The sequence below is a fragment of the Myxine glutinosa genome, chromosome 6, assembly GCF_964187855.1.
Source record: "Myxine glutinosa chromosome 6, kmMyxGlut1.1, whole genome shotgun sequence".
Lineage (NCBI taxonomy): Eukaryota > Metazoa > Chordata > Myxini > Myxiniformes > Myxinidae > Myxine > Myxine glutinosa.
This window is the reverse complement of record NC_136266.1, coordinates 107,711,324-107,728,019: the sequence shown is the minus strand read 5'-3', so window position 1 is coordinate 107,728,019 and position 16,696 is coordinate 107,711,324. Positions and strand designations below refer to the sequence as shown.

Below are 16,696 nucleotides of genomic sequence, written 5' to 3'. Positions count from 1 at the left end.
CCAGATGGAACTCCACCTATGACTCTGTTGTTGTCCTCAACAACCTGCTGGAGAAGAAGAGGGGAACTGTCCACAGGGTGATGACGCAGCTGAAGCTGCAGACCTTCACTGATTCTGAGGTCGGCTTCCTGAAGGAGTACGCCCAAGTGATGTCCATTGTTGCCAAGGCCTTGGATAAGATCCAGGGGGAGGACCAGGCCTATCTCGGGAGCCTTCTGCCAACTGTAGCGGCTGCCGTCATGAGGTTGAAGGACACCAAGTCCAAAGGCCTCCTGTACTGCAGTCCTCTGGTAGACGCGATACTGGCAGGCATCACAAAAAGGTTTGGGCCCCTCCTACAAGACCAGGAGTGCCAGCTGGCCGCTGCCTTTCACCCCAGGTTTTGCCTGTTCTGGCTGGAGAAGCATAATCACAACCTGCTCAGCAGGGTAAGGAAGGCCATGGAGACCGCCGTGGAGACAGCCCTGAGGGAGACCATTGAGGAGGGCATCAGCACCACCAGCAATGAGGATGAGAAAGATGACTTATTCAGCAGCATCACTCAGCCCCCGGAGAGCAGGAGCCACAGGTCACTGAAGTCCAAGGCACAGATCTTGGTGAAGACCTGGCTGGAGGCCGGCTCGAAGGAGGTCCTGACTGACATCGCCTTCTTGGGTGAGCAAGTGTTGATCGACCTGTTCATCAAGTACATCACAGCCATCCCATCCAGTGCTGCAGTTGAGCACCTGTTCTCTATAGGCAAGGACATCTTGAGGGCCAAGAGAGCCACCCTGTCAGATGCCAACTTTGAGAGGCTGATGTTCATGAAGGGCAACCAACATCACGTCGAGGCGATGAAGGAGCAGGAGGCCAAGCCAGAGTGAATGCATTAATTAGATTATTAAAGTTAATTTTCATGTATATTTTTATTTCTTAATATTTTTGATTCGTTTAATACTTTTTGTACTGTAAATACACTGTATGTTGAATGTAACTAATGTTTAATTTCATTTGTTCATAATTATTTATGTACACCTTGATCACCATCTGATCTTGGCATGCTATACCTTTTTGGAAAGCTCTATGTCTAAGCGACAACATATTAAAATTTCAGCTCTCTTTAAGGGTTTTAGAGCCAAAAAACCAAACCGAAGCTAAATTCATATAATAAAAGTTAGCGGTTAGCGGTTATCGTTAGCTTCCGCTAAATCTTTAGCGGTTTATCGGTTTAGCGTTATCGAAGTTAAGTTTTGAGTAAGCGGTTCAGCGGTTATCGAAGCTAACTTTTCGGTTAGCTGTGCCCACCACTGCATTTTACCCTTTAGAACCCGAACACCCTTTCCAATCCCCAACATCCCCACAAACCTTTTCAACCTTGAGACCCATTAAGACTACAAAGACCCTAAGGACCATGAAGACCATGAAGACCCACAAATACCCCAAGATCCTTAAAACTCTTAGGACCCCTAAGACTCTTCAAGACACCTAAAACACTTAAAAGCCTTTAAAACCAATAAGACCCTTTGAGACCCTTAAAATACCTCAGACCCTTTATAACCCGAAGACCACCTCAGACCCCCAAGGCCCTTTCAAACTACAAGACCCTTTAGAACCTGAAAACTCTTCAAAACACAGAGGACCCTAAAAGACCCCAAAAAACAAGAGGACATAAAATACCCTTAAATACCCCGAAGGTCAAAAGACCCAAAATACCCTTACATACCCCAAAGACTCAGAGGACCAACATGACCCTTGAAGACCCAAAAATACCCAGAGGAGCCAGAAAACCCAGTGGACCTAAAATACCCTGAATATCTTGAGGACTCCAGAGACCCCGCCCAAAGACCCAGAGCCCCAAACAACCCAAGACCCTGATGACAAAAGACCATGAAGACACAAAAGACCCAGAGGACCCAAAGGATGAAACCACACACATCTTTGCGAAGGTCTGCAATCTCTGATTGCTCTTTATAGTTGTTTATGGAGAGAGACTTGGTTATCACCACATAATAATATAATGGTTTATGGAGAGGGATTGGGTTATAATCTCATAATAACCCTCACCAGAGGATAGGGTATTGCATTTGGATTTGTTTGTTTGTTTGTCCGCACAAAACATTAGTATGTGTATCAATTATATTAGACCGTTTAGAACCCTAAAAGCCTCTACGACCACGAAGACGCTTACCGAACCTTTACAACCCTGAGACCCATTAAGACCACAAAGACCCACAGATAACACAAGACCCTTAGAACCCCAAGACTCTTTAAGACCCTCAAGAACCCAACACCCTTTAGCAACTAAAATCCCTTTAATACCCAAAAGACCCAGAGGACTCTTAAAGGCCCAAAATACCCCATAGACCCTTAAATACCCTGAAGACTCAAAAGACCTAGAGGACCCAAAAGACCCCGAAGACCCAAAATACCCTGAGGGCCTAAGGGACAAAACCACACACGTCTGGGCGAGGATCTGCAATCTCTGATTGCTTTCTTGTTACAGATGTAGAAGTTCTGAAATCGGAAAACGCAGATATTCAAAATGGAGTTGGGAATGCTCGGAAAGTGGCAGCTTGTGAGACACACTCACTTTTATGGAACTATCATGTATGCGTGTAATAACATTCTGTCTCGTATGTGTGTAATCACTCCTTTTGAGTCTGATAGTTGAAGACTGATAATAAAATGAAAGTAAATAAACACATACAAGTATCTCGGTGCAGATTGTCAGGTGCTCATTCCATGTGTTGAATCTAGTTCTTGGCAAACAAGGAGTGTGGAGAGTCTCCATTCCCTCAGCTCAAATTGGAATTTTAAACATTCATCATGATTTGTAATCTTAAAGAGCATATTAAAGACATTATTGAAGCTATTGTTTTCAGATGAAGTTTGTTTTGCTTCCACAATGATATTTATTTACATTTGTTGTCTACAGAATAATATTTACATTTGCTATAGACAGAAATGTAAATAAATACAAACGGAAGACCAAATACTGAAAACCAAATACTCATCAGGAGGAACCCAAATAAGTAAAGAGCAAAGATGGAGTTATCACAAGGAACCTGGATAGGATTCAGGTTTCAGCCGCTACTCCTCTACCCTCAAAACCATCCAGGTGCAGCCAAGTGAACCTTACAGAAAACTTTCTGCAATAATTCACTTCTCCTGAGACAGATAGATAAAGAAAGAGAATTCAAGAGTAAAAGAGAAAAAAGAAAAGAAATAGCAAGAATTAGAATGAATAAAAAGAATTGTGAAAGGAACAAAGAACAAAGATGTCGGGAAGAACCAGACATCATTGTTCTTTAAAGCCTGCAAGCTTTTTCTTTTTTGAGAAGTTTGGCTACAGACTGTGCACACAAATGCAACTAGAGGGGTCAATATATGGTTGAACCCCAAAACAAATTGATACAAAAGGTTTTTCAATGGATTCTGGTACCATTGGGCATGCTAAATAACATACTAAAAATCTAGTAACATCTGACTTCCGGAAAGGGGTCATTTTCAAGATGGCGTCCAAGATGGCTGCCGGGAGCTTACAATGGCCATATCTCAATTATTATTCAACCTAGAAAGGTGGTTTTGGTGTCTAACCCTAGGTTTTAGGGCCCAAGGAATCCAATTGAATCAATAAAATTACCATCAGTTAATTATTTATTGACAAGTCCAAAATGGCATCCCAAGGTGACATCCTGATCCACTAAAATGGCTCTGTCGAATAGTAGTCAACCGAGAGAGATTTATTCAGTGTGTATACCTAGGTTTAAGGCACCCAGGAAATCATCAAAATTACTTAAATAAGCACAAAGTAATCAGGTAATCCAGTAAGCCAGGTTTACCAGCCCATTAGGCATTTGTTGTCTTATACAGTTAGTCGCTATTCATCGTCATCCTCCGACTCACCAGCTAATAAACCAAGTGTGTGTTTCAGATTGGAGATAAGTGTCATGTGTCTACACCACTGCCACCTGTGACTCCAGTCCACAGTATTCAGTGATCATTACAGACAAAGGTTTGTACAAAGCTTGAGAAGTTATGGGGCAAGGGACAGACTATTTTATATTGGGGAAGGGGGGGGGGGGGGGGGACTGAAAAATCTGACAAACAATTTATTTTCATCTCAAAAGCAATAAGTATAATTTGGTACATGTATGCATAAACAAAATCCATATTATCAGCCTTCAAAATGACATTCAGTTGAAACTTAAGGCAATCTGTCACAAATTTCTGGAGTCTCGTGGATACCGAAAAGTGTAGAGGGGTCAATATATGGTTGAACCCCCAAAAAATTGATACAAAAGGTTTTTCAATGGATTCTGGTACCATTGGGCATGCTAAAGAAGAATGTGACAATCCACATAACAAGTTTCTTCCAGAGGAGTCGGAGGATGACGATGAATAGCGACTAACTGTATAAGACAACAAATGCCTAATGGGCTGGTAAACCTGGCTTACTGGATTACCTGATTACTTTGTGCTTATTTAAGTAATTTTGATGATTTCCTGGGTGCCTTAAACCTAGGTATACACACTGAAAAAAATCTCTCTAGGTTGACTACTATTCGACAGAGCCATTTTAGTGGATCAGGATGTCACCTTGGGATGCCATCTTGGACTTGTCAATAAATAATTAACTGATGGTAATTTTATTGATTCAATTGGATTCCTTGGGCCCTAAAACCTAGGGTTAGACACCAAACCCACCTTTCTAGGTTGAATAATAATTGAGATATGGCCATTTTAAGCTCCCGGTGGCCATCTTGGACGCCATCTTGAAAATGACCCCTTTCCGGAAGTCAGATGTTACTAGATTTTTAGTATGTTATTTAGCATGCCCAATGGTACCAGAATCCATTGAAAAACCTTTTGTATCAAATTTTTTGGGGTTAGGTGAGTTTTTTTCGTATATTGACCCTACTAAACTGGTTACATGCATTTTGACTTTTCTAGGGAAAGAAGGGACAGGCGTGTAATGTAGCAATTTCATAGGAAGTGTGTAGGAGGATCACCATTTCTGTGGAGGAGGTGGACAATTGCCCCACAAGCAGCAAAGGTTAATTTGTACCCATTTGAAACTACTCACACTGATGGGACATGTGCCGATGACCTATCAAATCAACCAGAGCTCCCCAAGAGATCCTTTGCTTACCTTCAAACGATTTTCTACCAGCGAGGGACAGCGGGCGACCCAAAAAGAGATGAAGATCCAACAAGTATGGCAGCTCATCATTCGTCACCAGGGAATACGCCACACCAGAACGCCCCGCACGTGCCACCCGTCCTACAAACACAAACACTACGTCAGGCAATCTGGTTTACAAAAAAAAAATTGTTCAAGTACTGCAGATGCCCGGAAATGGAAGATCGGGTTTTGAAAGTCTGATGCCACCACTGTTGTTGCAATAGTTTCATTGAATAAATTAAAGTGTAGCAATCCACTTGTTCAGCACTTTTGATGAACGGAAGAGCAAAAAATACTCAATGGTGCCAGTTTAAGCATTAACCATTTAATTACATGTCAAAGCAAGAACGGCACTCGGTAGGGCGCATTCCTCCGCCAGGCTGAACAGTTTACCTTTTGTATCGCACTGCGAGGCCGGATCTGCATCCTGACTTAAACCAAAATCGAATTGTCTTGTTGTCACCGACCCAACTCATCCACCGAGTTTTGAAACAACTCGTCCACAACTTTTTGAAATATCATTCTATCCCGTTTCTCGTTTTGGCCCAATCTCCTAATGGTGAAGAATCACTTAAAATTCTCACATCCGGTTCAGATCTTCAGAAAAATCGAATCAATAATACCTTGTCACACACCCAACGTGTCCACCAAGTTACGTCCGAATCCGTCCCTAACTCTTGAGATATGCTGTTCATAGACAAACAAACAGACAGACACAAACAAACAGGGGTGAAAACAATTGAAGCCCACCCAAAACATAATCTAAATATGGTGACCCATTCAGCTGACCAGGTGGCAGCAGTATTTACTGAGTCAAGCTCACTCATAACCTCAACTTAGGATTGGTTGGTAATACAATGAGGTCTCTTGGTTGTTTAAAACCGTTTGGAAGAAGCAGTTTACTCTCGGCATGCTTTCAAAGAGTAAATATCAGCGCTGCTCGGTCAGCTAATATTTAAACCAACATTTGGAAAGCCAGATAATAGTACCAGTTGTATTGACAGTAAGATAATAACTCCACCGAATCCCCCCCCCCCCCCCCCCCCCCTCCACCTCAAACACCCTTCATCCTCCTTTCTCTCTTTCTCTGATAAACGCGGAAAAGATATGTGACAATAGACGACCCAAAACCAATTATCTTCTTGCTGATGCAGGTGTACACATCATTAAAAGTAAATAATGACCATGGGCAAAGGCCTGCGCATCCATCGTAAGAGGCGACTAAGGGTTGGCGTCAGGAAGGGCATCTGGCCATAAAAACATTGCCTCAAAAATTGGCCCGCAAGGCTGACCCCCACTCTAGCGGGGGAAATTGGCCTTAAAACGATCATTCTTATATATATATATATATATATACTAGTTTGGCTCGCCTCACCAAGCGTCGTCACTGAAGAAAGGGCTTATTTTAGCTGAGAATAATGACTGTTTGTATTGTGATTGGTGTAAATCATGACAACACAGCAACTCAGGTACAATTATTTTGCACAAATGTATTTGTTGTGTTTGTGATATTACATTTTTATAAGCAATTTAGGTTGAAGATTGAGGTTGAATGTTTTTTTTTTCAAGAAAGAACCCCTCAGCACAGACATAGGGGAGGGGTAGGTGCAGACTGGAAGTTTGGGACGATTACACCTCACCACCACGTAATTCAAAACACCTCACCACCACGTAATTCAAAACACCTCACCACCAAGTAATTCAAAACACCTCACCACCAAGTAATTTAAAACACCTCACCACCACGTAATTCAAAACACCTCACCACCAAGTAATTCAAAACACCTCACCACCAAGTAATTTAAAACACCTCACCACCACGTAATTCAAAACACCTCATCACCAAGTAATTTAAAACTCCTCACCACCACATAATTCAAAACACCTCACCACCAAGTAATTTAAAACACCTCACAGCCATAAAACACGTAATAAAACACCTCACAGCCACAAAATTAAAAACGCCTCACCACCACGTCATATAAAAACACCTCACCACCAAGTAGTTCAAAACACCTCACCACCACGTAATTCAAAACACCTCATCACCAACTAATTCAAAACACCTCACCACCACGTAATTCAAAACACCTCACCACCATGTGATTTAAAAACACCTCACCACCACGTCATTTAAAAACACCTCACCACCACATAATTCAAAATACTTCACCACCACGTGATTCAAAACCACCACAACGTCATTAAAAACACTTCACAACCACGGAAACAAAAGTTTGAGGGAGTCGTTAAGTGACAACACAGACACTGCCCAGATGTGTAGATATAGAGATAAATGTCTGTACCCAACAACAACAACATGCATTTTAAGGCCATTTTCCCTGCTAGAGCGGGGGTTAGCCTTGCGGTCCCCATGACGATCTTCTCCATTTTGCCCCATTTTCTGCATCTCTCCTTGTTAACCCCCTTGCCTGCATTTCTTCTTCCACCATCTTTAGCCAAGTCTTTCTCGGTCTTCCCCGTCCTCTACTTCCTTCTGCATTCATTTCCATCACTCTTCTCAACCAGTCACTTTCATCCTTCCTCAACACATGACCAAACAATCTCAACCTGTTCCTCTTCACAGCATCAATCACAGGCTCTATTCCCATAATCTTTCGCAATTCATCATTTGTCTTCCTCTCTCTCTCAACGATACTCAGCACATCCACCGAACCATTCGCATTTCCACCCTTTCCAGCCTTCGTTGTTGCTCTACGTTCATTAGCCATGTCTCGCTCCCATAAATCATAACACTTCTCACACATGCAGCATACACCTTTCCCTTCAGCTTCAACGACACTCCCCTCCTCATCAGCACGCCCCTCAGTTCCCGAAACTTCTTCCATGCACATCTCACTCCAGCAACCGTTGCCGAGTCTGATACACCTTCTCCATTCAGCATGTCTCCAAGGTAGCAAAATGTTTTCACACCTTCCAGCTTCATGCCGTCTCCAAGATCCAACTCAACATTTCCACCATCTGCAGCTCCCTCTGTGCACACCTTACATTTGAATGTAGCTGCCACACTGGTTAATGACCGTCTCAGACCACTACATTTTTGATGAACCCACTCAGCGCACATTGTACATTGAATGGCGTTCACTCCGACACCCTTCCTGCACACAGCACATGGCCACTTCCCAGTTCTTTCCACCTCAAAACATGCTTTACCACTTGCCATCACCTTCGTCTTTCCAATATTCACCTTCAGACCTTTTCGCTCCATACATTCCTTCCACTTGTTCATCTTTTCCTTCAGTCCATCCATAGTTTCCGCAATCAACACCAGATCATCTGCATACAACAACTCCCACGGTAAACCCTCCTTTATGTTCTGAGCCAGCACCTCCATCACAGCTACAAATAGTAGTGGACTTAGTACCGACCCCTGATGCACTCCCACTTTCACCTCAAACTCACCACTGTTCCCGTCCTTCGTCCTTACAGCTGTGCACGCTCTTTTGTACATTGCCATCACTACTCTGATCAACCATTCCTCCACTCCTAACTTCCTCAATGCCCATGTCAATACTTCGCGTGGAACCCAATCGAATGCTTTCTCCAGATCAACAAACCCAAGAAACAACTTCTTCCTCTTCTCCATGTACTTCTCCTGCAACTGCCTCACAATAACGAGCGTGTCTGTCGTTCCTCTTCCTGGCATAAATCAAAACTGCATTTTGTCGATCTTCACCTTCTTCCTTATCCTCCTCTCCAACACCCTTTCCAATACCTTCATTCCATGCTCCAATAACTTTATCGCTCGGTACGAGCCACACTCCAGAGGGTCACCTTTCACCTTGTATAGAGGGACGAGGGTACTCAGTTCCCAATCCACTGGAATGCGGCCTTCTTTCACCACCAGATTACAGATCTCTGTTATTCTCTTCACACCCCAACTTCCTGCTGCCTTCAACATATCTCCCACAACTCCCGTCGGCCCTCCCGCTTTTCCAGTCTTCATTGCTTTTATCACGTCCTCAACTTCCTTCTCAGTTATCTTCTCTGCCGTTCCTAAAACTGGGTTACTCTCTATATTGCCATCCCATTCATTCTCTGTAATCAACAGCATTTCCACATATCTTTTCCATCTTCCTTTAATTCCATCTGGGTCCACAACAATTTGTCCCACTTCATCCTTCAAGCAACTCACCCCCATCACATCACACCTCTCTTTCGCTATCTGCTTTGCAATCCTGAATACCGCTCTCTGACACTCTTCCGAATCCAAGCGTTCTGCGAACATTTTCCTACATGCCTCCTGCGCCTTTGCTACCTCTTTCTTTGCAGCCTTCTTGGCTGCCTTATAACTTTCATGCTCTGCTTTTTCTGCTCCCGTAGCCTTCGCCTTCTGCCACTCCTTGAACTTCTTCCTCTTCTCGTCAATCCTCTTTCCAGCTTCATCACCCCACCATCATGTTTCCGAGTGCCTCGGTGGTCCTTTTGTCTATCCACATACCTCACCAACGGCTCCCAACAGACTATCTTTTATTGACATCCAACCACTTTCAAGCTCAACCACATCATCCTCGACCCTACTCAGCCTCTCTTTTAATGCCTCCCTTACTGTCACCTCTTTCAACCTCCACACCTTCATTCTCGGTTGGTACTTCACCCACCGAGAGCTCTCCTCACACCTTTCATCCTTATGTCGCAGACAACCAAGTGGTGCTGTGAAACAGCCTCCTCCCCCGGGATCACCTTTGCGTCCCGTAGGCGCCCCCTATCTCGCCTACGCACCATCAGGTAGTCAACGGTTGTCGTCGACCCACCTGACGTGTATGTAACAAGCTTATTATCCTCTTTCTGGAACTGAGTATTACAAATCAACAAATCAGCTCCATCAGCAAACTCCAAAATCCTTTCACCTTCTCCATTTCTCACACCATATCCGTAACCCCCATGAACTCCCTCAAAACCGTCCATACGCCTTCCCACATGTCCATTTAGGTCTCCTCCTACCACAACAACTTCCTCATCTTTCACGTTTTCCATCAGCTTCTCTATCGCACACCAGAACTTGTCCTTCTCTTCATCGCTCCGACCAACCTGCAGACCATATCCCGAGATGACGTTCACCAAGAGCTTTCCAATCATCATTTTCACCATCATCAACCTATCACTCACTCTCGTCACACTCACCACACTGTCTACAAACTCCTCAGAAAACAGGACACCAACACAATTCACGCCCTCCGGGCACCCTTGCCACACAAACTTGTATTTCTGTCCCTACCTACCCTTCACCATTCTCACACCACTTCCCTTCCATCTCGTGTCTTGCACACAACATATGTCCACTCTTCTTCTGACCAATGCTTCCACCACTTCTCCTGATCTCCCTGTCATTGTCCCTACATTCCATGTCCCAAACCTCAGAAACCGATCTCCACTTCGGGTTGTACCCTGCCCATATGTAGTTGTAATTGTCATGGTTCTCTTTTTGAGGCAATGTTTTTATGGCCGGATGCCCTTCCTGACGCGAACCCTCTTAGTCGCCTCCTCCGACACGCAGGGATACGGTGTACCTATTCTCAACCAAGGTACATGCCGGGAAACGTTTAAAACATGGAAATTCTTGGGGTGGGGGGGGGGGGGCGTCAGCACCACACCATGTCGGCCCGGTCAGCACCACACCACGTCGGCCCGGTCAGCACCACACCACGTCGGCCCGGTCAGAACCACACCACGTCGGCCCGGTCAGCACCACACCACGTCGGCCCGGAGCCTTGTGAAGCGCTCTTTTGTGTCGTTTCCTCGAAGGCTTGTGCGCTCATAGATTCGGGTGAGGCGGCCCTGGGAACACGGACGAGGCGCCCAGACGAGGAACAAAGGAGCCGAAGGTTTGGGAGCAGCCCCAGGGAGCCTGCACGGCCCGAGAGCCCGCACCTGGAGCCGTCTCCACTGCACCCGAGCCTCGGTCGCGCTCTTGCGTACGAACCCCACGTGTGGACTAAATCGATATGATCTTCTTCTCCTTCTTCTATTGCCAACTTAATGGTGGTGCTTCAGGTCCAGTCGAAGACCGTCGTCCACCGGCCCCGCACGTGCATTTCGCAAACCCAAGTAACAAACCTAGGTTTCTTAGGTACAGAAACCCCAAAAAACCAAGGTTCAGTACAGATAAATGACTGTACCCGAGTTGCCGTTTTGTCATGGTTTAAACCAATCATAATTCAAACAATTATTTTGCACAAATGTATTTGTAATATACGTGATATCACATTTTATAAACAATTGAAGTTGAAAAAAAAAAATTCCCGAAAAAATTCAAAAGAAAAATAGGAAATTTTTTCAAAGAAAATACACAAGACATACCGACGGGAGAGATATGTGCATACCAGAAGTTTGGTAACGATTTCACAAAAGTTTGAGAAAGTAGTTCAGTGACGAGACAAGACAAGAGAAGACAGATATATATATATATATTGTTGCAGATATGGGATTTGGCCTCCATCCATATCCGCTTGTAAATATTCCCCTATTTCCCCAATACTCCACAACTATCCCCAATCCCCCATCCCCTAGTCCCATTGTCTGTAAACAACACTCTGTAGCCCCGACCTTCCCCTTTTCCCCCCATTAAATGTCGTGCCCAGGTTCACCGCATCTCACGTAGACAACTATAGGACATCTTGCTAGTTATTCTTAGTCTATGTCAGTTAAGGACTCGTTTCCATTAATTCTGACTCTTCGTTGCACCAGAATGTGATTGTATGGCACCAGTAGTGAGTTTAGGACCTCCCAATACCTCCCCGCATCTCTTCCTCATGGAACTACAACAACAACAACAACGACAACAACAGCGGGGGCGGCGCGGCGGCGGCGCGGGGAGTGTGCGTCCTCACTCCGGCTTGGTTAGCCGCCATTGCCCATGTGCTCCGACGGGGTTACCACACAGGGGCTGACTGTCAGCTCCTCGTCAAGGGCGGAGCCCGGTAACCCCCCCGCACCCAATAAGAAGCGGCGGACCGATTCCATCTGGGGCGGAGCTAACGAGCCGAGGGCGTGTCACTCCCCGCTGGATATACGCAGCCACTTACGGGAGGTGACGTCAGATGCGCCCCCAGCTTGAGGAGAAACAGACGCCACCTCCAGCGCGATGATACCTCCCCGCATATCTGGACCGGACCGTGTGGATCCTGTCCCTGAGCCAAGGTGCACCTTGAGCCATCGATTCTGCCCTTCCTTGCCATCAATCCCTGTGTGAGTCAGTCTTGTCCCGTTTATCTGTGGTCTGTCAGGGCTAAGATAAGACTGTGTTTAAGTGCCCACCTTTCTGTGCTGTACCTCTTGTGCGTGTAATCTAAACGTTCTGCAAACCCATATTATAACCTCCTCCGGAGGTCTTGAGAACTGTACCCCTGGTGTCGTGTCATTTAACCCAGCCGTTGTGTCCTTTCCTTCATTGATCTAGCGTAGCGCGATTCGGCCAACGTTCGAGTGGAATCGGGTAAACTGTGCAGACGCGGTCATACCAAACCGCTCGGTAAACTAACATCCAAAACCGCGTCGGTAACATTTGGTGTCGGGAAGTGGGATCGGTCCCGGAGCGCGTTTCACGCGCTCGAAATTATAACGGCGAAATTTGATTGTGTTTTACAAAAAAAAAAAAAAAAACCCGAATTTTGAAAGTCGCGCTATGGCAGACCAAGACGGCTGGGTTCCGGTAGAGGAGAGTGAGGCAGGGTCGATCCAGGACCAAAATGAGGGACATGAGGAGAGCGAAGCAGTGAGGGTGGCAGGTTCGCAAAATAGCGTCGTCGCGCACGAGGTTACGGGCGCGCAAAATGGCGCCTCGCACATGGCCACGGCGACCGCGCCCGCGACCGTGGTAGCGCCACCGGTGGATTTGAACCTTTTTTTTATGCAAATGACGGCCCTTATGGAAAAGAATAGTGAGCAATTGGGAGACCAAATTAGAGGTTTGAAAAGCAGTATGGGACAAATGGGGAACCGGATGGATGCTCAGAGTGAGCAATTGGGGTAATGGGAAACCAAATGGGGGTAATGAGGGACGAAGCGAGGGGTACAGGTGAGGGGTTAGACAATAATTTTAAGGGATTAGACAAGAAATTTGGGAAATTAGACAATAGATTAGGGGAAATACAGGAGGGGTTAATGGGGGTGGAAAATAGAATGGCTGCCCAGGAGAATCAGATAGAGGGAGTGAAAAATGGGTTAGAGAGTTAGAAAACAGTATGGAAGGCAAATTGAGGGACATGAGGGACCAAGCGGAAAGGGAAGTTAAACAAATGGGGCAGCAGATAGAGGGGGTCAGAAAGGGGGTAGAAACTAAACTGGATGCTCACAGGGAGGAAATGGAGCAGATGAGGGTGGCATTTGGGCAGGAGATGCAAGTGATGGGAGAGGAGATCAGAAGAGGGGTGAGTGAGGAGGTCGGAGGAGTGCGCGAGGAGGTGAGGCACTGTAAGGAGCACATGGAGAAGGAGGTGAGAAAGGGGACTGTAAAGTTACAAGGGGGCATAGAGGACCTGACGCAGGAAGTAGAACAACTGACAGAGGGACAAAAAGAACTAACGGACCAGGTAAAGAAGAACACAGCAGTAACAGGAGGGTTAAAAGCGACACAAAATGACCTAAAAAATGACTTGGTAGCGACGAAGAGGGAATGTCAGATGGTACGTGAGGGACTGACAACGAGGTTGGACGAGGTGATAGAGGTAATGGAGACGAAGGACCAGCAGGTGAGGACGCACATGGAAACGGTCAAGGTAGCCTTAGAGGACGAGCTTGAGGAGACGTACCGGGACATAAAAGAGGTGAAGCAGAAATTAGAAGAAGTGGAAGAAGGGGTGAGCGAAATTAAGAAGCGACGGAGAGAGGATAAGAAAGAGATAAAAGAGGAGGTTAAAGAATTGGTCCAAAGTCTGTGTTTGGATCGTGATGATGTGCTCATTAACCGGATGAGGGATTCGCAGGTGATGGAGGAGAAGCGAAGAGGAAGAGGACCCGGTGTAAGTGGTGACCAATATGGTCGTGCGTATGATGCGCCAGGGGATTTAATAAGCTTGGGGGTCGAGATGGACCCGGGTGTTCGTGAGAGGCCGTTGGTGAAGTGTGCGACAGGTCTGGTGTGCGAAAAAGGAGGTGTGCGAGAAAGTCCGACTCTGGGGTGTGTGAGGAAAAAGTGCGTGCCAAGGAGTGAGGGTGCTGGCGAGAGTGAGTCGGTCGTAGCGCGTGTGCGAGGGAGCACATGGAAGCGCGGTGTGGTAAGTGTTACAGAGGGTGTGACGGGAGAGTGTGCGCGAGAAAGGTGTGTGACGGACAGGTGCATGGGGAAAGAGTGCGCTGTCAAAGGCAAGGAAAAATACACGCCTGTGGTGAGTGTTACAGAGGGTGTGACGGGAGAGTGTGCGCGAGAGAGGTGTGTAACGGACGGGTGCATGAGGAAAGAGTGCGCTGTCAAGAGTAAGGGTGAGTGCGCTGTCAAGAATGGAGGTGAGAGTAGTGAGAGTGACAAGGAGCGTGAGTTGGTTGTGACAGGTGAGCGAGGATGTACACCTGGAATGGAAGGATGCACACCTGGAATGGTAGAGCGTGAGTGGGAATGCACGCTGGAATTGGTAGTGAGGCACGTGGTTGGGTGTGCGAGTGAGAGCACACCTGTGATTGTCACAGAGGAGGTGACCGAGGAGGGGGCGCGAAGAGGTGTGTTGGTGAGGTGTGCGAGCGACGAATGTGTGCCAAGGTGTTCGGTAGTCAGGTGTGTGACCAAGTCGGTGAGCGGAATGAGTGTACCGAGGTGTGTAAGAAAAGGTACGACGAGGAGCATGGGAACAGCTGGAGGTATGAGCAAGAAAGGGGTAGCGTATGCTTGTAACCATGCAGGTGAGGCATCGACGGTAACCGGGTTAGAGGTTAGGTCGACTTTTAGCCGAAGCGGGCCCTCGGTGCGTTCCGGGCTTCGCGTGCCGCGAGAACCAGCGGGGATCCGAGCCACGGCGGGTTCGAAAGGACCGCCGTGCGCGATCCACACTGGGCCTCGCGTGGAGCGGCCGCATCCGTGCTCCACTAGGCGGAGCTGGCAGCCCAATAGGAAGGGTCGTCATGGCGACCACTTTTGGTTGAGGCATTCCGGCAGGTCGAGATCGGGACATTGGATGGCTCCACGCCGAGATGGTGCGTGGTATCTCGGCCCGGGTAAGCCCCCGTCCCTGCACCGAGTGCCGGACGCGTCCAGCCGCTGGCAGAAAACAACCCGTATTCATTGCTCGGCTGTAAGAAGCCGGGCTGTAGACGTGAATTGGCGCACCGAGAGGATCTAATAAGTAGACTGTAATGACGAGGTTAGTGTTTTGGCCCCAAAATTAGAAAAAAACAAAATTTGATGATTGGCAAAGGATTGGCAGTAATGATTGGCAGATGATGGGTAGTGAGTGGCAAAGTTTTGATTTGTTGAAATTTGATGTGCAAAATTGGTAGTGAGCGATGGGCCCGGTGGGTAAGGGTGGCATCCCTGCCACCCTTCCCATGTGGGGCAAATGCGCTATAGTTTATGGGGTTGATGGCAGTGAAAACTAGCCCGGGTGGGTTAGGATATATTGTGTGTAGGGATCTAGCGAAGATGACATTAGGTGACGTTAAGTTTAGTTAGTGACAAGGATACCTGTAGTGGGGACGCAGGTAGATTAGAGTGGATAATAATGACGAGGGAGCGCAATAGTTTAAAGGGACGACTGGGAAGCGCAAGTTTCAGAGGGGAGTAGTAAGATGAGATGATGCTGTGTGAGAACTGGACAGGTGTGTGGAGCAGTGTGGAGCAGTGTATGAGTAGTGAGTGTTGTGGATCAGCGCGAATGCGCTTGGGGAGAGAAGGGTGCAGGTGGCACCAGGTGTGAGAGCACAGGTGTGCAAGTACAGGTGTGTGGAACACATGGAGTATTGGAATGAGTGGTGTGGAGAGAGTTGGAGTAAGTGGTACGGAGTGGTGTGCATGGTGCGAAGGTGTGAATGGGGGAAGAGTGGACCCCCATCACGGATACCCGGGGCGGGTAGTGTAAGTGTTAGGTAGAGGGTATAGGTAAATTGTGGTTGGATATTGGCATTTGTGGTGCGGTTGCAGAATGGTATTGCGGATGGGTGCATTAGTGTTGTGGAAATGGCTGGGCGTGTAGCCTGTTAGTGTGTGTAGTTGGTTGGGCACTCCACCACTGTGAGGATGTCGGCCAGGTGAGGCCGCAGGTGGGCTCTGGGAGCCGTTAGTGTCAGTGGGGCCCGAGGATCCGGAGGACGGACCCGGGTAGCCCAGTGCCAGAGAGGGCACCGAGTGGGGAGAGCGCCAGAGGGCCTTCCCCAGGTAGTTAGGTTAGGGTAAGGAGCAGGTAAGCTCGGAGGCAACTGCAGTGGTGGAGGTGTGCAGGTGGGTAGACCTGCTGGGAGAGCGACACGTCGCAGCCCAGAAATTGTGCGAGGGCACCGGGAGATGAATCGGGGGAGTGAGACCCCAAATTGAGAAGCACCACAGTTTGGTCAATGGGAATTGGTTTTTAGAACCCATAGTGTAAG

The 16,696-nt window shown here is 47.1% G+C and overlaps 1 protein-coding gene across 1 annotated transcript in view; it reads right to left on the bottom strand.

The window, feature by feature from the left end:
* Positions 1-16,696, bottom strand: part of DDX54 (DEAD-box helicase 54) — a 71,615-nt gene that overhangs the window by 24,336 nt on the left and 30,583 nt on the right. The window contains exon 12 of the mRNA XM_068120793.2: positions 5,132-5,263. Within this exon, the coding sequence (XP_067976894.2) occupies positions 5,132-5,263 (132 nt within the window). The remainder of the gene's footprint in view (positions 1-5,131; positions 5,264-16,696) is intronic.